General features: G+C 37.1%; 1 protein-coding gene across 5 annotated transcripts; it reads right to left on the bottom strand.

Annotated features, from left to right (window-relative positions):
* Positions 1–525: 525 nt before the first annotated feature.
* Positions 526–13348, bottom strand: LOC125208981 (brefeldin A-inhibited guanine nucleotide-exchange protein 5-like). 5 transcript variants are annotated; one of them, XM_048108535.1, is made up of 34 exons: positions 13234–13348; positions 12943–13137; positions 12000–12072; positions 10864–11086; positions 10408–10529; positions 10271–10329; positions 10017–10074; positions 9857–9941; positions 9586–9762; positions 9386–9444; positions 9198–9267; positions 9038–9106; positions 8686–8808; positions 8556–8609; positions 8373–8455; positions 8141–8237; positions 7967–8065; positions 7683–7877; positions 7058–7168; positions 6801–6985; positions 6054–6677; positions 5081–5498; positions 4305–4544; positions 4096–4219; positions 3868–4016; positions 3394–3750; positions 2996–3162; positions 2676–2914; positions 2418–2593; positions 2131–2250; positions 1818–1954; positions 1447–1708; positions 1255–1350; positions 526–814 (listed from the first exon to the last, which is right to left on the bottom strand). In XM_048108535.1, the coding sequence occupies exons 2-34, from the start codon at positions 13052–13054 to the stop codon at positions 737–739; spliced, it is 5241 nt and encodes a 1746-aa protein (XP_047964492.1). In that variant the 5' UTR covers positions 13055–13137; positions 13234–13348; the 3' UTR covers positions 526–736. The 5 variants fall into 5 exon arrangements, with proteins under 5 accessions (XP_047964492.1, XP_047964493.1, XP_047964491.1 ...); XM_048108536.1 differs by having other exon boundaries at positions 11975–12072; positions 12943–13265; XM_048108534.1 differs by having other exon boundaries at positions 12943–13265.
* Positions 13349–24469: the final 11121 nt, after the last annotated feature.

The following is a 24469-nucleotide window of genomic DNA, read 5'->3' as shown; positions in this document are numbered from 1 at the left end:
TAGCTCTATCCACATATGTTATAGTAATAGGAAATATGAGGTAGAATTCTAGCTCCATGATATCATTCTATCCCTCCGCTCCAATAAAATTAAAAAATATTTTTTTTATTGTCTCATTAAAAATAAAATGTTTTCAAAAATAGAAACAATAACATTTCTACCTTTTCATCTTATTAACTTACAATACAACACTACATAAAATCCACAATCCAGTGCCAAAAAGCAAATGTTTCATTTCTATTGGGCCGGAGGGAGTATATGAATACAATTTCGCATCAAAAGATAAGTTTATATCTAAGATTTGCTCCTTCCGGACGACTGACTCAACCAAGTCGCTTTGTGCACTTTAGTAACTCGGTTGAGTCACACTCTCCGGAGGATTCAGATTTGACTCAACCGAATCACACTCATTATATTCCATAAATTCATCAATTCTGAACGCTTTGCTTATTTTGCCTATTTTTTGACATTTTTTTTGCTACAAAACTCGACAAGCTCGGTAAAATTTTGAAGTCAAGAAAATTCTTTACAATAATGCAGAATATAAATGTGTCGAAATAATCATATATCCTACATGAAAAATCCAACTTATCCAAACCTACATGACCACGTAATCAATCAAGCTAGTATGATTCTGCATATGGCCTGAGGCAGGTATAAAATGAAGTAAATTTTACAAAAAAAAAAAAAAAAAGTTGGACACGGGAAGAAAGAATGGCTGTAGTCGTATTTGAATTTACAATTTCTCCCCGACCAGCAACATCATGCTGAGTTGTGTGTTAAAAAGATCTGCAACCGCACTGCGAACCTCCGTCTGCAAAAGGAATCGTGTCATGTGTACGAGAAGAAACCACAACGGCCATTCATTGATCAAACCTAGTTCTGGTACAACATTTTTAAACGAGCCCTATGCAGTATGCAACGAACTAGAGCTAGGAAGAAATGGTGATATTCAACCTCATGATATTTCATTTGATATAAGCTCTTTAAAACAATCTATCAGCTCTAACAACTTATATGCTTTGAAATATAAGCTCTCATATTTTTTCATGATCAGTTTATGAAAAATAAGTGCTATTGTCCAATATATATTCTACTATGTCAACCTGGGATCTTCTATCTCTAATCAATGTTCTCTTTCTAACTTCTAAGCTTAATTATCCAAACATTTTGACAACTTATAAGTTTTTAAAACATTACATCTTATAAGTCCGATTGATTTACGTAAAATAGAGCTTGCAGAAGGGAGCTTACCTGTTCAGAGCATACGAGTTTCGTAAAGTAAGGATAGAAATCTCTGAGGTGATCCTTGAAAATCTGGGGATTCATCACAGTCATAGTTTTCACTACCTGAAAACCACAATATTAAGCTTAGAAATCGAACAAGGATTAGATTGCATCAAATGAGATTATAATTTTCCCTTCACAATTAAGAAAATAGTGTACCTTCGCGATTATAGGAGCACGCAGTTCTAGAATTTGATGGATTTCCGTGTTTTCCGTCTCCTCCGTGCTAGGTTGAAAATCGGATGCTTCTCTTAGCACCTGTTTGCAGAAAGAGACCAGCTTTTCTTCAGCTATGCCTTCAGGCTTCTCTTCTTTGACCGCTTGTTCGTCTTCAACTTCGACTGCTGCTGTTGTCTTTTGCAGGATATCCAGATAGATGCAAGTTGCAGCTAACTCTTGGCGGAGAAGATTTAATGGAGGCCTGTCGAGGGGAGGGTTTCCACATTTCAAAAACTCACTTCATAGGAGAGTAACCGTGTAATAACATGCCAAATTCTAAGTTTCCTAGTCGAGTGCTCGTTTTAGCCAACCTTTCCGTAGGAATCTGCTGCATTCTCAATCTGAGATTGGTATATGAGTTGTAGGTAGCGGAAAACTCAAGGATCGAGAACAAGATCTCCATTATCATGATTTTCGCATCTGCACTCAGCTTGTTCCAGTAGTTCTTCTGAAAGTCGAAAAAGTGCATCGAGCCAATGATATTAGCAGGAGGCAACAGTTATGTTCCCATTATAAAGGATCGTACATTAGCAAGTTTGGGGAACGACATGAAATCGAGGCAAGTAACAGAGACAAGATCTACCGAAAAACAAATGATCATAATTGCACAAAAGAGACAAGTACCTGAATGCCATCAATCGAACCTAGAAGTAACAGCTGCGTCACACATTTGCTCCTAATGGTTCCCAAAATCAGACTTTCCTCCATTTCTTTGGCATTAGCTTCCTTATTTGCATAGGGAAACTACACCCAAATTATAAGGTCGATTTTTTTAACAAATGAAGGCAGGGATCCATTAGCTAAGAAAATATCATGCACCATCTTTTACGTGCCATGATTTTTCCCAAAATAGAACATGATGTAATCAAGAATGATTACTTATAATAAACGTAAAAATTGGAAAAACAAACCTTGGATGGAGAAGATGCCAGTGCTGCATCAAATGAAAAGTTCTTTGGTGTCGACGTAAAACTTCTCATAAACAGGTTGTCCCTCATATTCCCCATAATCTTTTGCCCAAATGTTTGGCTATGCTTAAGGGTTCCACCACCAGTTTCCGTAGTTCTGGCACCTGGTGATGGCAAGCCTACAGAAACACTTTTTACTGTTTTCATCTGGTAGTAGTTACTGATAATTATTCTATATAAACATATTACTGTACCACTAACCTTGAGATCCTTCCATATCTACTGCATGCATCGTTTCTTGATTTTGTTTAAGTACATTCTCATCACTGTTTGCTGTCCCCACCGCACCGTTAGAGTGGATAGCATCATGATTGTTAGACAATATATCTCCAGATGGGGTACAGCTGCCCAAGTCTCCCGATAATACTTTGCGATACTTCCCATTCTCAAAACTCAATTCGTAGAGAAGTTCTCGTGGTTGAGATGTATATACAGCATCTCTGCTCAGAATCAATCAGTAAATTTAATAACAAAACAAGGAATAAAATTGCACTCATTTGTGTGTGGGGGAGAGAGTATACTTCAAACATCTCAACAAAGTAATCCAGTGCTCGGAGGTGAACTGGTGCCCTCCAACTTCAATCAGATGAACCAATGCACCCAAAGCCATGGACACCACGGATTGATTGGGTTTTTTTGCACAATCTAACAGTAAACTGAGCAGTTGCGGCAGCATAAAAGACACGTCCTACATTAAAAGAATATCAACTATCATGACTCCATCTTCAAACACATTAATTTTATGGTACAATTTTATATTAGTAGTTGTAGTAGTAGTTCAAGTACACATTCCTAGCAACATTCAGTAGCAGCAGTAATTACAGTAATCAAACATTTAAAGTAAACGAATTTTCAAGAAAAGTTTAATAACATAGTCGTAATCGTGACATAAATATATGTCTCAAACAACTTGATCTACCTTGTAAAAACTGTTGAAAAGGTCACACAGCAACTGGAGAGCGTGAATAGTGCTTTCACGAAGCCACTCTTCCACAGAAGACATAAGATTCTCTTTTCCAGCATGTCTCACATGATCGAAAATCGGGAAAAGGATTTCTTGGAAAATATTCTCCCAAAATGATGATGAGAATTTGCTTCCTCTCTCGTTCAGCAAATCGAATAAAACCTCGAGTGCACCATTACTGACCTCTGATCTTGGATCAGATACGAGCTTAGAAAGACGGATCAGCATGGGTAACCAATAATGCTCGGCCAATTTGCGGGTTTCGTCAACTGAGCCTTCTACGAATTTCAGAGAACCGACTGGTACAAGGCCCTGAAAACAAGAAGAAAAAATAATTGCTAGATGTATTAGCAGAAAGTTTGATAAAAATAACAAATTTAAATAAAAACCCACAATACCATTCCTATTAGTAAGTACTTGAAGCCACACCTCTGAAAGACGATTCTCAGATATGCGGAGGAGAGCAATAGCCTTCAAGCTGACTTCGACAGAACTCTTATTGTTGGCAAATCCAATCAGGCAGTTCACGAAATCCATGAAACATTCAACAATAACCTGATCGAAGTGCTCCAATATAACTGCAGCACCCTTTGTTAGACAGAAATATTTCTAAAAACATGCAGAATTTCAGAAAAGAGAGAATGTTCGGTTTTAAACCTTGTTCAACGTTCTCGAATGCACTTTCGATTATTGGTTCCAGGCCATCGTTGGCAGCAATAGTAAAAATCATGAAAATGCTATGCCATCCGGACTTTAAAATTCCAGCTTTAGATCTTATGATCTGTTTAATTCAACTCAAATACATCGATATCGAAAAAAGCAACAATAAAATTTGAAAAGGATCGGATAATACAAGGCAAACATACTTGAACTATGCCATTTAATATGAGTCTTCTTATGGATTCACTTTTGCTGCTTTGCATGAGTACAACGAATGGTTTTAGAATTCCTTTCTGGAAAGTGAAGTGTGCAAGCTCAGGATGCTCCAAATATTTCATTCCGAGTCGTTGTAGAGAATCTATTGCATATATTGCAACTTTTTCATCAGCATGACTCCCAGCAAAGATGAAATGTTGTGCCAAGATGGACCATATTCTAGCCCAAACCTGAAAATAGAGCAATTAGGACCATAATCGTCCCAGATTGCAAGAAAATGTATGTGTGCATAACTGTATATAATAGGATTATGATCAAAACAAGTATTCATCTTAATGACAAACCGCAGAACTGTCATTTTTAGGTAACCCGTAGGTCACTGTTAGTTCATTTTTAGGTCATTTTATAAAATATGGACTTAAAAAATACAGAGGTCATTGTTAGAACATTTTAGGCCATCCTTGCTAAAATGAACCAAAAACTATATACAATGACCTACGTGGGTAAAAATGACCTTCGTGTTTTGGTTATATATATATAGATATATTTTCGTGAAAACTACGTATTTGTGAGAACGCAAGAACATTGCATTGAACATATAAAGTCATTGCATTTTCAGCCCATTTTTTAGTGCAGTTATAAGTTCAGGTGCAGTGTTCTCACGTCCTCATGAGAAATGAGGAGTAAATATATGACAAACGACCATTCAACAAAATCAAAAAATCAGTGGAAAAGAACATTGCATTGTTAGGTATGATCAAATTACCACGTGTATGCGAGTCATATTGGAATAGCTAATTCCAACAATCTTCTGCAAGCTAAAAGTACGAGCTGGTGACTGTTTTAATTCCTCGGCTGATATATTACACAAAGTGGTGAAAAACTCAACCACTGATTCACTGGGCAGTTTGACGCTATTCGAGAACAATTGTTCCACTGCTTTTCCTGAGAGCTCTCTCAGAGATCGAAGAATAGCATCTCTAGAGTTTTGATTTTCTCCTTGCACGATAGTCGCAGTCATAGCAGGCCATGAAATGACATATTCGAGACGTGAAACACATTCGAGAATGGCTAACCAAGAGTCTTGAAGGGCATACATATGGGTATCACACAGATCAAGAAGGGTCCGTAGAGCTTCTATATTTTTTCCACGCATATCTCTAGGGGCATGTAAGAAATTATACCTGCAGTTCATTTATAAGCTATTACTATAAATCTTTTGTAACGGCCAAAGCATACCAGAAACTCTTAGGTGTACAGCTGCTTTAACATGCCCCTTTTAATAGTATCAAATGTTAAGCTATATTCGGAATTGTATTGATGGATTTGATCACTCAAAACCCTTTCCTCAAATCGAATACCTCCAAGCAAAACATTTCCATTCATTATGCTACCTCAGAGATTAATAAACAAGTCAAGAGTTTGTTTATAAAAACATGAATGTATAAACAAGTGACGAAGCGCAACTTAGTTGGTAAGACGACTATTCCCCTCCCACCAATAGGTTGGGGGTTCGAGTCACCTTCAGTGCATGTGTTGGTGTGTGTATGAGTTGAAACTCAAAAAAAAAGTTCTCCAAATAAAAAAACTTAGATGATTTCTTTTGCCATTTATGTTGTTAATTTCAAGCTGATAAGAAAGCCAGGAATCCTAAGATAGCTTTGCGTGATAAAATGAAAATAAGTTGGTAATTAATAGGCAATGCTTGAGAAGTCAAGTTGACTAGAATCAATAATTACCTCAGTAACGACGTCAAAAATGCATAGCGAATGGTGTCCATCCCAAGGGCGTATGTTATAAGTATACCTTCTTTGAATCCTTCCATACAAATGCTAATCCTCATCGAGTTGTCTGGTTCGCCCATGACAACAGATGACGTAGCTAGTAATGGCCATCCTACAACTTCAACCATTGGATGTAAAATCTCAATTCTGTCTGACGTGTAAAAGACCCCCTTTTTGTCGCCTTGGTCCTTAATTACAGCGTGTATCGCATTAAGAACCGCCTCCTTCTCGGACTTGGAGTCCACTGAGGAAATCCTTTTAGGAAAGGCCAGATTGAGAACACTGAGAAGGCCGCGTCTCCCATTTAGTTCTAATTTATTCTTACTGTTTTTCAAGCAGTCGACTGAATTATCTTTCATTACTAATTCTTCTTTAACAATGTTATCATAGATCTCCTCCAAGAGTGCTTGAGGAGCAGATTCTTCAGCACTACTGGCATTCATGTGTATAAAATCGCTTCTGGAAAGTTTTGGCCACCCCGTTAAATAGTGAGCGTCAGCTTGAAGCAAAATAATTGCATAAGCAAGCACATATGCTGTGTCTGCAGCCATGAATGAACCAGGATTGTCGGCACAGTAGCTGCAGAAAAAAGATATATCTCTCATCAAAGAATAAACAACTTTTCTGTTGGCATCATAATATTTCATAATTATGTGATAGGATGCTTCGTATGAAAGTGGTGCTACAACAAACAATGCCTACCGTGCTGCAAATGTCTCCATTATGCGATCAATCATGTGTGCTTCACCTGGAAGTTCAAAACCTTTGAGGAATTCATGTATTGCAATGTCAAGTTTCATTCCAGAAAAGTTGATGGATTCCACATACGCATGCAAAACAGAATTGGGGAATTCCTCATCCTGACCTAAGTACTCCCCAATCATAGCCTGAAAAAATCAGATTCTATAAGCTAAAACATTTTTAAGAGAAAATAAGCAAATGCGAAGAATCATATCTACCTTGTCTAAATCAGGAGTGTGCCGAAGAAACTGGACAACTGAAGCTGGATTCTTCTCCACTACCTGACTGGATATTAAGTGCTCTATGCCCTTCGCTGGTTGTTCATTGAACTGTGAGTATCAAAAGTATAAGTCCTCTAAATAGATAGAACATATTACTCAAAAAAAAGAAATAGCTATATAGTTTCATTGCTAGCAATGGACTGCACATCAAGTGATATACGGAGTATAATAGAGATGATTGAGCCAAAATACACAAACTTTCACCAAATTTTTTTTTTGCACATGATACATATTTGGCACCAAATACACGAACTTTCAATTTTTCACATGATTTTTAGCTGCCTCCAAATTAATGTTGAGGTGGACCTCCAAAAGGTCTACGACATAGCTTAAACAATCAATGAACTTCAGGTAGTCAAGATGTCATTACATTTTCCACTTCCGTTAGCCATGATGACATCAATTCGCCGAAATTGACAATTGTTCTAAAAATCGGAACAATTGAAAACTTGTGTGTATGGACGCAAAATTTTTGATTCAGGTCCAAAACCAAATTTGAGTGAAAGTTCTTGTATTTAGGCACTTTTACCCCTATTTAATGAACTAGCAGAAATGTACATACCTCAGAGACAGAAGCTTCTACAGTGGACTTATAAACCCTTAACCCCTCAAAATTGCTAAGTGATTCTTCTGTACCTTTTGATCCATCCAGTCTTCTAGCCACACCTTCAGATGATTTGTTGTCCTCATTCTGATTATCAGATTTTCTGTGCCCTTTCTCCCAAATTACTAGAGATTTGAGAATATTCACAAGACCCTGGAGCAACAAAACATGCAGGTATAGGTGAATATAAACGACAACGTAAAAGTTAGTTCTCTTAATGATAGGCAATGGTCGAGTTAGACCTGAAGAGATAATGTTTTAATCAATACTGTCTGGGATGCGGTAGATGACTTTGGATCCACATTTTGAGTACCTTGAGCAATTTTGGATAAATTGGCTACCTAGATGAGAAAGAGATCACACGATGATGAAGTTATACGGAGTGAAAAAATAAACCTATATCACAAAACATATACCATCTTTTCAAATAGGTTTGGTGCTACATTGTCGCAATCGTAATTTACAAAGAGGTCAACAAGCATCTGCGGATCCTTGCATATTTTCTCCACTGCCCTGCCAATTGTTATCAACGATAATTAAAAGCCAACAGCTGCTATTGACACAAGGTAGCAGAGCAAGAACTCGAGCGACCTGATGGTGCACCTTATGCCTATATTCCAATATTAGTTTCGAAAGACGACAGCATACCGGAGTACAACTAGCTTTTGGTTAAGATCTGATCCATCCAAAACTTTCAGAACAATTATGGGAAAGAAAACTCCAATTTCAGCCTGCAAGAGAATTAATATGTTCAAGTTGAGAGGGCAAGTGAAACAAAGTATTTTGTTTCTTATAAGACAAGATGAATAATGTTTGTGAATTTTGTTTGACCTTGAGACTTTCCCTAAATCGCAACAAAACAACTGCGAAAATCCCCACTGCATGCTAGCAAGACATGAAACAAAACTATTAGAATTTTAACGCAATAAGTTAAGGGTATCAAAGCACAACCATAGCTTACCTGAAATAAGATAGGAGATTGGGAAACCGATGCCCGAAGTAGTGCAAATGAAAGGTGACCTCTTAATGAATCAATAAACTGAGAATTCTTTGTGATTGAAATGCCACAATCACCCAATATACCCTATAAATCCACATAAACTATGTTTTATTAATATACTTCAGTTAACAGTGGAACATCATCATGATATGGTGCAAATATCTCCCCCATTATCTGTAACAAAATTATCAAAGAACAAAATAACATGTTTACACTCTGTTGCACCAACAAAAGCCTAATTTACACCTATTCTACAGATTTTTGGGGTTTAGGGTAGGGAATGGGGGGAGACGGAGGTAAGAGAAAGTTTAACCTGTAAAAGCTCAAGAGAGAGAATACGATTCTTGGTAGTAATTTCATCATTACCCTCCTTCATAGCCATCTGTGAACAAATTGCTAGATTAATTCAAAATATGTAGAGAAAAAATTTAGGGGTAAATAAAATGTAAGATGGTTCCATCCAGATGACAAACCTTACAGAGAGTACGGAAAAGAAGTAAAGCATCATTTTGTGCAACAGTCATGCTCTTTTGACCCGTTCCTCTGAAAGAAATTAGCAGTTTTCAGGAAGAAGATAAATACTCATTAAACTAAGGAATTGCATATCGAGCATGACAAGGAATTCGTATCCCACTTACGCAAATCTTTATTGCGACTGTACCTTTCAAGTTTACTATCATCTTCAAGATCCACAACCTTCTGAAGGACAGCCTCTAGACCCTATACAGAGAGGATTTTTAACCAAATTGCAGATATGAGATTTCTAAACACAAATCTTAAAGAATCTTAGGAAAGAAAATGTACAAACATAACATCAAACTGCATGAAAAAGAAGTAAACATGTCAATTTATGTGATATACCTTTATGTCAGTGCCACCAACAAGACTCTGAATTTCTTCATCCCCAATGGATGTACTATCTAAATGTTTCACGGATATAATGTCATTTGAAGTCAATTTTGGATCATCATGATCACTAAGCGACACTTCTGAGTCCTCCATTTGAGCATCTTTGGTTCTAGGAGATTCCGGAGATACCTATATGAAAAGGACGTATATGTTTCTTCATGTATAATCACTCTATTTATGTTCTCAATATGCAAAAGAATTTGTATATGAATATATCTCATACCACATCATTTTCCATTTGTCTAAAAATTATGCTGAGCATTTGTGTCAGAGATGCCCTCGCTGTTGCTTCGTTTATAGGACTCTTGCTAAACATGCCAGGTTGTATTAGCACTAGATGATGTATATAAGTCGTACAAATCAAGAAATAATATTAAAGGTACCTAGTCATAGCAATATTAAAGCAAACTTTGATGACTCCCAGCAACGGCTCACCGTGGACTGCATAAGAATAGATCAAAATATTACAGCATATAATCTAACGGGCAAAAAATCTTAGTGAAGAAATTCAATATAGATTTTCTTGAGACAAGTCTCAACTGTATGTTTACACATATTTGGGGAAATGGGGTTTCAAAGAAAAATTATACCCATGTTAGGACAATGGAACAATAATTGAGACCATAAAGTGAAATACCTCGAACCTTCGTGGATGCTATAGCACAAAGAAGCACTTTCATTACTTGAAGAGTGACACTGCATTTTATTTTCTCATGGTTATACTAGGAAAATGTCAAATGTGCAGAAAGCTTCTTAATGTGTCCAAACATGTACTTGTCAGGTGTCGAATCATCTACACAGCCACAAACCATGTTGAGGATGTCTGTCAATAATTTTGAATTATTATCACCATCAAGACCAGGATCACCTTCTATATGATTGAACACAATGAGTTTCTGCATTTAAAAAAAAAGATATGAGAAGAAACTTAACAAATTGCATTAGATCCATAACATTTTTTATTCATGAAAAATCCTTGATACTTTACGGTGGAAGAGATATTAAACATGATATGCAATCAGCGATAAGAGATCAATATTATTTGTATTGATTTTTTATAAATGTAAAAACATAAATCGGCATGCCCTAGAGGTGCAATGTGATCAACTGTACAACACGAAATATCAATATCAACTTTCATGTTGGCACGTATTAAATTGTGAATATCCTAGCCCTTATAGAGCTTCTATGAAGTATAAACTAAACAACTATGAACAATGGAGCACTTACATGAAAGCAATCCAATGCAAGTTCCACCAATTTAGTATTCTTCGTTTCAAAGGCAAGCTTAAGGGGATCCAGAAGAAGATCAGCATATGCTCGTCCTTGCATATGACCAGCAACATCTGACATTGCTGCTGTGGTTGACCCACGGCTGCTTGTGGGTTCGACATTAGCAGCCGATTCAGCTCCCTCATTTCTTTCAACTCCAGAGTCAGGTTCTAATGAGCCACTGAAAAAAAAATTAATTGTACAAATTGAAACTACATGGGACATAGATAAAGAACCGGGGTTGCAGTAAATACAGAGATATTAACCGTTTTTTCAAAGGTGGACAAAGAACCAACTAGAGGCCCATTTCTTACGATCAACAGCCACAATTAGAGCTATTTTTTGTTGTGTATAGCCAAAATAATCCCACCCTTCACTATGGAATCATTTTTTGGAAATGTGCTTATTTGCAGGGTAAAACAATTATTTATCAAAAACAATTAATGTCGCAAAACACATCTATATTTCCCCTTGAAATTCTCTCTCCTACAACGCATAATTTGAGAATGTATATCAAACAAGCATTACTTTTAATCTAAATTCTCTCTCTCCAGACCAAATTTCAGACATAGCACAGAGTTCACAACCAAACATAGTATGACATAAGGTATCGGGGATGTATGAGGACAAACTTAGTGATCCATGATGAAAACCAATGATATGTCAATCATCATAACATTAACTCATCGTTTGACGTATGCATAACTTGATATACATTTTACAACACTGATGTTCTGAAGGCACATGACTTCAATTAAGTTCTCTACTGATGGACGTCTATATTTTGAGCATCACATAACCTATATAGCACTCTGGCATATCTATGTATATATAAAGTATACATCCATATATAGACTCTCATGGACCTGCATATCTTCCCTTAGGTTAGTATAATAACAATAACTTCAGATGTATATCGATACACATTTCAAACTTGATTATTCTTGCTCCCCATTTCAGTCAACTGGATACCTAGGTCCTCCAAGGTCAACATCCAAGCCAGTTATTTAGCAAATGCAGTTCGAAAAAGATGATATTTTCATAACATTATTTGCAAGAGTACCAAAACCTAAATCTCACTGTCGCTAGAACACCTTTGCTTTGGAGCTGCGGATGAATCATGCTTCTCACCAATATTTGACTGCTGATTGAAATCCTTTCTATAGGCTGGAGCACCAAAGGACAACGAAGAACATATGAGATATTTCAACTCACAATAACAGAAGGAAAATGTGAAACATCTGCCAAAACATTGCTGAATAAGGCATTCTTGTGAGAGAACGCCACAATTTATGGATCCACCACCACTCCAAATACAAATTGGTAAATGAATAAATCAGGAACACATTCCCGCATGCAGAAATAAAGTAGCCAAGGAAAAGCATACACAGATGAAAAATATAAAAACAGAAAATACATAAGTGAAAGATGGAAAACAGTCAAGGAGGATAAGTAGCCACATGTTCTAATTTCACTATAACTTACTCCCTCCACCCACCAATAACGTTCTCATTTTGCCATTTTCGTCCGTCCACTAATAAACTTTTCATTTGTTTTTTACTACTTTTGGTAATGGACCCCACATTTCACTAACTTTATCTCAGTTACATTTTATTATAAAATTAATATATAAAAGTAGGACCCACCTTTCACTAACTTTTTCAACCAACTTTCTACTACATTTCTTAAAACCCGTGCCGGGTCAAAACTCCCCTTGTATTGGTGGACGGAGAGAGTACTTGTTTTTCCACAAGTGAATAATGGAGCTTCTGTTTCCCTCTCAACCTTTTAAAATGAAGTACTTAGCTCACATTCAGAAACACAAAACATGCATTCCACAACACCACTTCCTAGAGAATCAAGCACCAAACATAACTACTCTCTGAAACTCAATCAAGTGTGGCATACCAAACAAACACAGAAAAATACATAAACAGATAAACTAAACAAGAAACACTCCATGTATATTTATCTCATACAGCCCCAAATGCTGAGCAAGAGAGGCCTAATTTAGATAATGTAGAGATACAAACGCACCCAAATACGTCTGAATGGCGGATTGAAGAGCATTGTATTTATTGTTAGAACATTCTTTGAGCATCGAATCGAATGCCCGCGCCACAAGGTCTCCCTGCGCGCCGCCTGACATCTCCGGTGACCGTTTTATCCTCTCAGTTCAATTCAGTCTGCATCAGAAATCCCAATTTCGAAAATTCGCCAATTTCCCTCTCTCTGTTCAAATTGGATGAACAATAGATTACATTTCATATGCATAAGGGATGATAGATTGCGATCTTCCGATTAAACGTAGCGAAAAGAACGAATTACCGAAGAAATATTAAGTTTTTCCACTGCGTATATATTTTGTATAGAAATGCCAAGAGATCTGGCTTGGAAGAGTGCCCCTGTATATACAAGAAACAGAGTCGTTGTAGCATTGAAAATGTTGTAAATAAATTTTAGTTAGTTGAAATGTATAACAGAAATTATAAGGACTTATATTTACGTGTAAAGACTAAAGAGGAGTGTTATATTGTTAATCCAATGCTTAATTGCTACATACAATTTAATAATAGTTATTAGATATTTAAACTAAATGCCTAGATTATCAACCACGAAATGTCAATATGAACAAAAAAAACGTCAGTAAGGCCATAGGATTAATTCCAAAAAATATCAATAGGGGTATTAATGTCAAGTTAGTTATAACTAACTTTTAAAAGAAATTCCAAAACTTTAAATTCATATAACATATACTCCCTCCGTCCCAAAAAGATTGTCTCATTTTTCCATTTTGCTTCGATCCCACAAAGTTTGTCCCGTTTCACTTTTTACCATTTTTTGTAAGTGGACCTCATATTCCACTAACTCATTCATACTCACATTTTATTATAAAACTAATATATAAAAGTAGGACCCACATTCCACTAACTTTTTCAACTTACTTTCCATCACATTTCTTAAAACCCGTGCCCGGTCAAAGTGGGACAATCTTTGTGGGACGGATGGAGTATCAAATTAAAGATAATTTTATAAGGATTCCAACGATATACTACATGCATATGTTCCGACGTCAAAATTTGAAAAAAAAAATCTAGAATTTTCGTATTTTTCGTACACAGGTTAATGTCAATGAAGCTAAGATAATATGTCAATATAAAGCATATACAATGTCAATCCTAAATTGTGTTGACATTCTCAAAGCATTGTGTTGATATTTTCAAAACATTATATTGACATTTTCATCCAAAACCCTAATTTGGAGATTTTTTTATCTTTTTTGATTTAATTAATAAAAATGAAAATTACACGTGGCAAATTGTAGACCACACGTTTTCTAAAATTATATAACCTTAAATTAGTTGTAGTTAGCAATGAAATGATAAGTTAACAATTGATCACTACCCTATGTGTGAATGTTAGTATGATCCACACTATATTCAAATAGAGTTTTGATTTTTATACGTGGAATCAAATTAAATACTCGAAAAGTGATTTAAAATAGGTTTGATAAAAGTTGCGCGCGAGGATTTCAGAAGAATGGGTGCTTCTCGTGTTCTAGAAAAATGAAAATGGAACATATCACTACCTCGTCGTGGTATGCTAGTTATGATCATAAAATAAGTTTTTTTTTAATGAAATATTCCCTCGGTCCAATAATAGGAGTCCCGTTTTATCGATTCCGTCCGTCCGAGAATAGGAGTCTCGGTTCTACTTACTATATTTGGACAATTTAATTACCCTCTCCCTTCTCACTTATTTAATCTCTGCCATCAAATAATCACCCCCACCCACCTCCCTTCTCACTCTTACTCTCACTCCATCACTCTCACTCTATCACTCTCTTTCTCTCGCACGCTCCCAACCTCTCGAAACACTAATTCGTTTCACCGCCGCCGCCGGAAAAGGCGTCCCAACCACCGCCTCCTCGTCCTCCTCACTTTCTCTTAAATGGATTTCAACCCCTCAGAAACCCTAATCCACTGCCACCCTGGCCTCGTTCGAATTCGACGCCGGAGTAGACCTTCGACACCTCGGAGGGGTCGATCATGACTCCTATTGCGACCCATCTTTCTCCAATCCCCATATACTCATGGGAGGCGTGTGATTCGATGTCCACCATGGTTCCTGAAACATCAATGGTCGAAGGCCCTTCGTGGACGGATTCCCAACCCTCTATGTTCATGACTCCTATTGACGAGTACTACCCAATCAAATGGGAAGTAATGATTACAGTCTAACCAGGTCCACTAAAAACTTATCACTTGGATATTCCGACCATGCTCAGCAACCCTCGCATGATTTCTCCATCTCTTATGGAGTAATTGAGGAGCCAAAGAAGAATTCTACGGATGAGTTATTGATTTCCTTCATCGGAAAATCTGGAGCTTTCATAGAAAGCTCATCCCAGAGGTTAGACAAGCTAGAGCAAACCATGGAGAAGTTGAGCTCACACATGAAGAACATGGCGACTCAGATGAGTCAAATTGCTAATGTTGTTACCATTCAATTTCAGGAGCAGACAATCGTGCACCCGAAAGAATCAATGCTATCAGTTTAAAGAGTGGTATCGGTCAAGAAATTCCATCTGTACCCGAGGGCAATCCAAAATGAATCACGATGAAGATGAACAAGGCGTGGATGAGATGAAGGAAGAAGTGTCTGCCCGACTGAAAAAGAAAATGCCTCAAAAGAAGAATAAATTGGCCAAAATGAAGGGAGTTCCATCTTTTCAAAGCTCAGTGATCAGCCGATGGATGAGGCAGATGAATTGGCTCATTCATGCGATAGTGGCAAAGAGTAATAATGCGGATTCCATCATCCGGTTTAGAATTAATTGAGAGAGCTTGAAGACGTCGAGCCAACGGCGATAACCAAAGGCACTATAGGGGAGGTAACCCCTAGTAAGTAACTTTTAGTTTGTTTTCATTAGAGTATGTTTTGTGTTGTTTGCCTATCATGTAAGTCTCCCTTCTCCACCAACTTTTCAAACTTATTCTTTGCATAGCCTTAAATAAGTTTAGGGGGATGATATGGTGGATAGTGAGCCTTATGAGGTACTTCACTGTTTTATTTCTGTTTCGGATTGATTAGTTGTCTTTTGTTATTTATGTTTTAGGATAGATTTATTTTGCTTTAGACCTCCGTGAATTGTATTGGGTTTGGGTTGTTGTGTAATTGAATTTGAACTTGTTTGAATTTTGGTTTCTTGGGGTAAAGACTAGTTGTTAATGATTAAAACATCATCCATCTTTTAAGCTATCATGGTCTTTGACTTGAGAGTTTGAGTAATAGGTGCATAAGTAACGAATTGCTTGTTTTCCTTGATTCATGCTATTACCCGAATGAGAATTGAGCCTTAATCTTTTTATGTGATGTATCATCAATCATGCTATATGTTTCTAGAACTTGTTCTTGGTCTTCTTAAGTCTACACGTGAATTTAGGAAGAGGAGATGACGCTAGACCATTTTTGTTAGCCATATCTTTATCCAAACACTAATCGTACTCATAACCTTTTGTTAGCCAATTTTGAGCCTTAAGCCTTTATATTTGACAAGCTAATCAATTGGGTTGGGAGTCCTACATTCTACATGTAATGAATTATGAAAAATGAGAGCTGGATGAATATAGTGAGAAAAGATTTCTTTAAGATGTGGTGAGATTGTAAAAAAAAATGGTGGTATAAGCTAGACGAAGTCTAGGAGAAAAAAATTAGAAGGAAATTTTTGGAGGTATAAGTTAGACGAAGTCTATAAGAGTTATTGATTGGGTTTCTAAATAAGTGGGGACCGGATGGGAGGAAGAAGTTCGACAAAGTCTTACTTATCTGAGATTTGTTTTGGAAAATGGTCTTTTGTTGGGAATTGTAATATGTGGGTACTTGTACTTCTTATATTTTTCAGCCACTTTAGCCTAAATATTCCATACCGTCCAAAAAGCCACATTACAAAAATAAGAAAAGACCTTTCGGATCTTTGATTTATTGTCACAACATAGTAGAGGAGAGGTGGGACCTTTAGCAAGCCTATGGTAAACTATTCACTTTTGTTTGATTTGAGAGTATTAGTTTCATACACATACACTTTTGAGAGTGAGATACACATACACATATCTTGAGAGAAGCATGAATCTAAGGTGATATACGGGTTAGTAGTAAATGTGCACTCGACGGCTTGACCCCATAGAGAATTTGTGTTTTGATATGCTCTTTTATTACATACTCTTTGAAACAATGATGAAGTCTAAACCCCTTTAAATCCAAGTCTTCTTTTAGTTCTTTTTCTTCATTGCCCGAGGACTAACAATTATCTAAGTTTGGGGGAGTTGACATACTTGGAATTTACATGATTTTAGAGGGTGGTTTTGTATGAATTTGATCATATTTCGTCTATTAATAGGCGTGTTTATATCTACTTCTCTATTATGTTGGTATGTTGACCATTTTGTTAAGAATGTGTAGAAAAATATACAAAATATGTGGATGTGCAACAACCTTTGTTAGAGACAATTCTGTCGGCGTTTCTGAAGTTCAATCAGCCCCTAATTCATACCAATATCTTCTTCTTTGAAAGAGTTTCGTGTGGGTATCTCGCATGCCTCAATCGGAGTTTGGTAGAAGAAATTATGCCCGTTATAAGAACAATGCACCGTCCAGAAATTTTCACGCGGCCGGGTGAATTATTAGCCTGTAATTTCACTTGGCCGGGTACAAGTTTAATAAGGCTCGTTTCACGCATCTGTTCTGGTGTGAAATTCCATAGTTTTATCAGCCCCTAATTCATACCAATATCTTCTTCTTTGAAAGAGTTTCGTGTGGGTATCTCGCATGCCTCAATCGGAGTTTGGTAGAAGAAATTATGCCCGTTATAAGAACAATGCACCGTCCAGAAATTTTCACGCGGCCGGGTGAATTATTAGCCTGTAATTTCACTTGGCCGGGTACAAGTTTAATAAGGCTCGTTTCATGCATCTGTTCTGGTGTGAAATTCCATAGTTTTTGGAGACTAACGTGCGATTTTGAGCCAGGTGTGTAGAAAATCCGTCGGAACAGAAAATGCATGGAGTAATCAGGTGGACAACGGATCAAGGAGGAAAATGGAGCATTTTACAATGCTCTGCGAGTTGATCAAGTCAAACCAAAGCGGAAGCAGCGAGATCACCCAAAAGGAGATAGAGCATATTCTAAAGATCCTCATGCGACGGGTAGAACCGACCTTTTGGAAGGAAGATTGCCCTAGGGATCGGAGCCTCAAGCCTCCCTATAAATAGGGAAAGGAAAGGAAGAATGAGGCAGCTCTTACTATTAGCTCTCTCCCGGGGTTGAGTCTAGGGAGCTCACATACTCTCCATTCCTTTAGATTCCGTTCTACACACTTGGCGGAGGGATTTATTGTCTGGTGATGGTGGTGGTTTAAATTTCAGTCTGAGTTGTGTCCCACCGTCCTACTAGGGCGAAGAAACAATCACTTTAAGTTTCTGTCAGATACAATCTTGTTTTGAAGCTTTCTCTCGTTTAGAACCTCGTGTTTGTGAAGCTTGTTCTGAATCGTTTAATTCGTGCCTAGTATAATGAAGTGTTTCACTGTTCAGGTTTCATTTGTTTTGAGCTAAATTCATTGGAAGCTGTTGGAGTTTGAATCATGAATGTTTTCGCTGAGTTGGTTGGATCTTGTTTTCAAAGAGTTTTGTTGGAATCTGGTTGGGTGCTTTTTCGCAATTGGTGGTATAGGAGGATGAGATTTGGGTTGTTGCGTCCCATTTCATTAGATCTGCTTTTGACTGTATTGAATTTTAGGGATCCATGTTAGATTACGTAGATCTGAAGTTCTTCTTGTTTAAGTTTGCATGGATTATGGTTTTCTTCTGTTCATTTCTCGTCTGAGTTGATCAAGTATGTTAGATCTGATAGCTATGGTTAAGTTTACTCTTTACATCCAATTTCCAGATTGTTCTCTTATCAAGATGTTCAAGTTTTATGTTACGTTCTGTCGCTGGTAGATCTAATGAAGAAGATGAAGTAGTTAGTTGTTCAGATTTTGAATTGCAGCTTTATACCAACTTTACCCTTTGACAACTTTTCGGATGTTTGTTAGTCGAGGGAATTGGTCCCCACTTTACTTTACCTTTTGTTTAGCCATTTCGAGGAAGTTAGTTTAAATCTCTCAGTTAATTCAGTTGATCTCTAGGTTGATTAGTTAAGAGCCAAGAGTAGTCTAGTTTAAGTTGATCCGTTAGATAGAAGTCAGATCAAGTCGTTCAGTCTAGTAGATTAAACTTAAACCACTTTTGAAGCGTGGCAGCAGCCATCTCCCAAATGTCAACAACAAATGTGAAAACACTTCATCTCTGTGGGATTCAACCCTTACTTTCCTTTACTAGTTCATAGTATTGTGGGTTAAGGCCTTGAAAGTAGGTTTAGTTCTGGTTAGCGCACCAGACGACAAGTAGGTTGCCTAGAAGTTGTCTTGGTCAGTTGGTTAGCGTCTTCTTGATCAACCTGCGTTTAATTGCTACTTCAAATTGCGTGATCATAGTACTAAAGTAAAACAGACTTTCAAAGTGAAACAGCGTTGGACTTCTAGTAAGGGGTCGAAAAGTGTCACCCGGCCGTGAATTTTACCCTTATAAATTCATGCGGCCGGGTAGCTGTTTTGGCGAATTAATTTTGCTAAAACACGATTTTTGAAGGAGAAAACGACTAGGGTTAAATTCATTCAATACCTACTGCCTCCAACACTCACACACACCCCCAAGAACACCCTTGAAAGAGAATTGAAGATTGAAGACTCTAAATCGGAAGATTGAAGCTTCATTCCATAGATTCGTTCCACATGAGTTCTTAGTATCTATCTATCATGTTTTTGTTTGGATTCTCTGTGTTAAACTTGGTTTTCTCCAAGAATATGAGTAGCTAAACCTTTCTTGTAGAATTCTTGGTGATGATGCACTAATTTCATAGTTTTTATCCAATTAATTTTGTTCTTACCTTGCTCTTGTAGTTGTTTGATTATTCTTGGGTTTATTCCTTTCAATTGCTTGATCACCACTTGATTGTGTAGGATTAATTAGATTAATCGGGACATGAAATAATTAATCTGGAAATAAGAATAATTCACAGCTTAATACAATAGAACTCGGGAGAGTTGAGGTTTTGATTGGGGTCTTTGATCTTTCATGCTTTTAGGAGTTAGAGGTTTAGGATTAGAAGGGGACTTCAATCCTAGCACCTAATTTACAGGTTTCTCACTTCCGGAGGGGGTTTAATTTATAATTGTGATCGACCTAATAACTCTAGGGACACCAAAAGGTAAGACAAACAGATTGGATAAGAGATTGGAAATTGTGCACCGGATCCTTGAGTTCTACATTTTCTCCATATCATATTTTCACATCTTATTTACTTGTTTTCATCTGTTTACTTGCTTATTATATGCTTTCAGTAGTGTTAGAACAAATCAAACCTTTTCCGATTGTCTAGATAGTAGTTGACATTTGTTCGTGGTAGTTAAGTTGATACAAATTTGTCTTTGTAGGATACGATACTCTTGCTTGCTAATTGTTACACTAGCCCCGTATACTTCCGGGTATTACTTGTGTTAAAATAAGTCGAATTACCCACCAAATCCATATTTCATCCACAAGAGTTAATCCCATTTTGTGTCCCCAATTTTCATGAGTTAGATTTTTAGGTGGATTATAGTACTATGCTTAAAATGGAATTATTTTAGACTTTTTTGGTTGATTCATGTAGAATACCTTCAAACATTTGAAATCCTTGGAGTTGTCTAATACTAAAATGCAAACTCTCCCCAACTCGTTATGTACACTTTGGAATTGCAAATCCTCAACGGGGATGACTATGTTAGGATTGAGGCTTTACCTAAGAAGCTCTCATCCTTACATAATCTTCGACATCTATGGCTATGGGACTGCAAGTCATTGTGTGAGATGCAATTTAAAATAAGAGAGTTAAATGGCCTGAAAACGTTGAGCATGTTTGTTGTGGGTCTTGAGAGAGATAACCAACTTGAGGAACATGACTGCTTGAACATCAGTGGAAGGCTTCACATTAGGCATCCGGAGAAAGTAAAAGACCATATGGATGCAAAGAAAGCAAAGATTGTTAAGAAAAATAATCTTCGAGAGTTAGGTGTCATGGGAAAGAAATGCTTTAACCAAGCTAAAGGAGGAAGTTGATGAAAGGGTGTTGGAAGCACTTGAACCTCCCCCAATCTTGAATCTCTTTATATACAAGGCTTCAGTGGTAGATATCTTCCACACTGGATGGAAAGTTCAATGCTGAGAAAAATAATTAAGAATAATATAAGTAATTGTGAAAATATTCGACCAATAACAGATCGAATAGAGAACGCCACAATTTTAGTACTATAAATTATAATACTCCCAGCATCCCAGCAAATTAAAATTCAATTTCTAGCTTATTTTATGATGTCATTCATCTACCAAAGCACCTTTTCATAGGCATATTATTTTAACATATGACTAATTTCACAAGATAACATCATATCATCTAACAACTCTTAACACCTTATTTCATAATACCTCATTAGATAACATCAATTATCAATAGCTAATGTCAAACAACGTCAATTAATTTCATACAATGTCGAATCATATCAGACAATGTCAGAAACACCCTTTTTGCATCAGAATATATCATTTAGCATCACATAAGATCCTTTTAATGTAAGCATATAAATTTTCACATATCAAAACACGTATAGCCCAATTAAGTGCTTAGTGACAGACTAGAGTACGCGGACCAGATCAGAAACAGAATCAGAAGCAGATTTTGTCCACGAGAAGACTCTGCACAGACCACCCGTTTAGAGTGCAGACAGAAAATCATATCACCCATGAGGGTGCATATCAAACAGATCAGATGACAGATATCAGACATATCAACATATCAGATAACAAACGATCCTCGCTTCGGTTATCCAGAAGACGAGTGATCACAGATAATACAGGTTACTGTCTTATGACATGCCAATAGTTGCTGTCTTATGACAGGCCAATTGTACCCACAGAATATACTCAAGCGCCCGTAAGCACAATCAAGTATACTTATTTCAAATAATATCTATGATAACACCTCAGCAACTTCCTTTTACACCTGGTCATATTAGATTAACGAATAAAACTCATACTTTTCTAATACCATCACATATTCGGAATTCACATATTTCACGTTATAAGCAACATATACGGATTATATAATATCACTGATTGATAGCAACATATACGGATTATATAATATCACTGATTGATACACATACCTATATAATCAATAAATACCAACAAAATCTCATGATCACTATTACTCAAATAAAATAAATAACCATTTGTATTTATTCTCTAATAAAAGTTAATTATAAAAGACGAGAATTGTACCTTGTGACCTTGAGATGCTTCGCCTATTCTCTAGTATAAGATGAAGGGACCGAAGCCCCCTCCAAAATGAAAGAATAGCTAGCTACTCCCTCCGTTTCTTCATAGTTGAGTCATTTTTCATTTCGGGAAGTTTTTTTCATAGTTTAGTCATTTTCATATTTGATAACTTTTTACCCTCTCTTACTTTGCTCTCTTTTACTTTATTCTCTCCACTCTGTTCACTTTATACTTTATTCTCTCTACTTTTTCTTCTCTTTTACTTTTATATCTATTTATTTAACACACCCAACATTCATTTCTAAAACTCCATACCGAAAAGTTTCGCTTCAACTATGGAGAAACGGAAGGAGTATTTATTATGATGTCCAATTGTCCAGAATTTTTTTTATTTTCTATTTTAATGTATTCTCTATATTTATTTTTATTTTTCTCCATACTTCTAGATTATTCTTATTAAAAGAAATTATCTCACGTTTAAACAGACCTTTCATTTCTCTCAAACTTTCTAGAAGATTATTTTATTATTATAATTTTCTTTAGATCACAATGAAAACACGTGAACATAGCTATCTTTAGTTTAGTCATTTTACTAGTTTTAAGTAGGATTTAAATACTTCCATATCCTATATGTATCGTATGTATGACACCTACATACACACAAATTGATAAGCATCCTTGTATTTTATAATCCATTTCCTAAGGATTTACCCAATTGTGATGTTTGATCTAGGTATTTTGTTGAGAATTGATTTTCAACTTTATCAATAAGAGCAACCCAAAAAAAAATAAGGAAACTAAGATGAATAAGGAAGGAAATAACATTGCATAGGGTGGAAATTGGGATACATAGAAAAAAAATAACATCGGAGGCATCTGTCTCAATATAAAATGGGTGGCATCCACATACCACAAGGAACTCTTCGCCATGACACATATGGGTTGTTATCCCGATAGTTAAAAATCCATTCCGCCGCAGGGGGGTCGAATAGCATCACCGCATAGTGAAGGCGGTCTTCCTCAGGAACCAACATATGGTCAAAATAATACTCCACACGGGAGATCCAATTTGTGGCATCCGATCCATCAAAGTGTGGTGCGTGGATCTTAACCCCTTGTTGAATGTCTCTTCCCCTGTTCTGGTTGTAGTCCCGCCTAGGTGGGGGGTCCCAATATGTTGACTGACGGTCACCCCGCCGACCCCGTTGGCGAGTCTCGGGTGGATCCCAACTCGAGCGTTGTCTCTGATAAGTGAGCGCTAGACGATTATCCGAAACATATCCCCTAGGTGAGTGATGGTCCTGACGATGCCCATAAAGGTAAGTCCGAGCACCACGATGGCCTCGCCGACCTTGTCTCGGATCGCGAAAACCGTTCCTTCTGCCCCGGAGAGGCATCTCCAAAGGCAGCGGCGAAGAATCTCGATGGGCGGCATATTCCCTATCATCTGAATCAAACTCGTCATCGGGGGGGTCAGAATCCGGTGGGATTGGATTCTCCAATCCATCGATACGACCTTCCAATTGATCAAATCTGGCCATAATTTGATCTAAACCGTGCGTGAGGGGATGAGAAGCACCTTGCCGATCGCGTCGGCCTCCTTGCTGTTGCCGGCGAGACGGGCCGATCCCAAGCTCTTGTGCGTTGCCTCCAGTCAGTACAACCGGCGAATTAATTGTGTTATCAACTACTTCCATTGAGTTCGAGATGAGAAGCACCAGATGTTAAGATACCCCTGGTTCTTAACGAGAATAATCCAAACAGTAACGTGCGAAACACAAGAATCCGGCGCCTTCGAGATGAAGGTCGGCGGCCAACGAACTGAACTGACGCGGAGGAGATCTCCGTCGGCAGTGATTTAGGGTTGATGGTGTTACGCAAAATGATTGGGCAAATAATTCTTCATTAATTGATTGGAGAATTAATGGGAAGCCCTATTTATAATATCTAGGACCCTAGGGTTGGTTCGACCTAATCCTATACATCGGGAAAGAACCAACAAAGAAAACCCGATGGAGCTTATAAAACGCTCGACTCAAACAATCGTTCATAATTAAATAAAATAAGCAAAACAAATAACAACTAATATTCTAATTTAAATACTAAGCTAACTGGGGCATTTCCTCGAACAGCTTCGGCGCCTATTTGGC

The sequence above is a fragment of the Salvia hispanica genome, chromosome 3, assembly GCF_023119035.1.
Source record: "Salvia hispanica cultivar TCC Black 2014 chromosome 3, UniMelb_Shisp_WGS_1.0, whole genome shotgun sequence".
Taxonomy (NCBI): domain Eukaryota; kingdom Viridiplantae; phylum Streptophyta; class Magnoliopsida; order Lamiales; family Lamiaceae; genus Salvia; species Salvia hispanica.
Note: the sequence above shows the minus strand (reverse complement) of the source record. Positions and strands in the feature narration are given on the sequence as shown.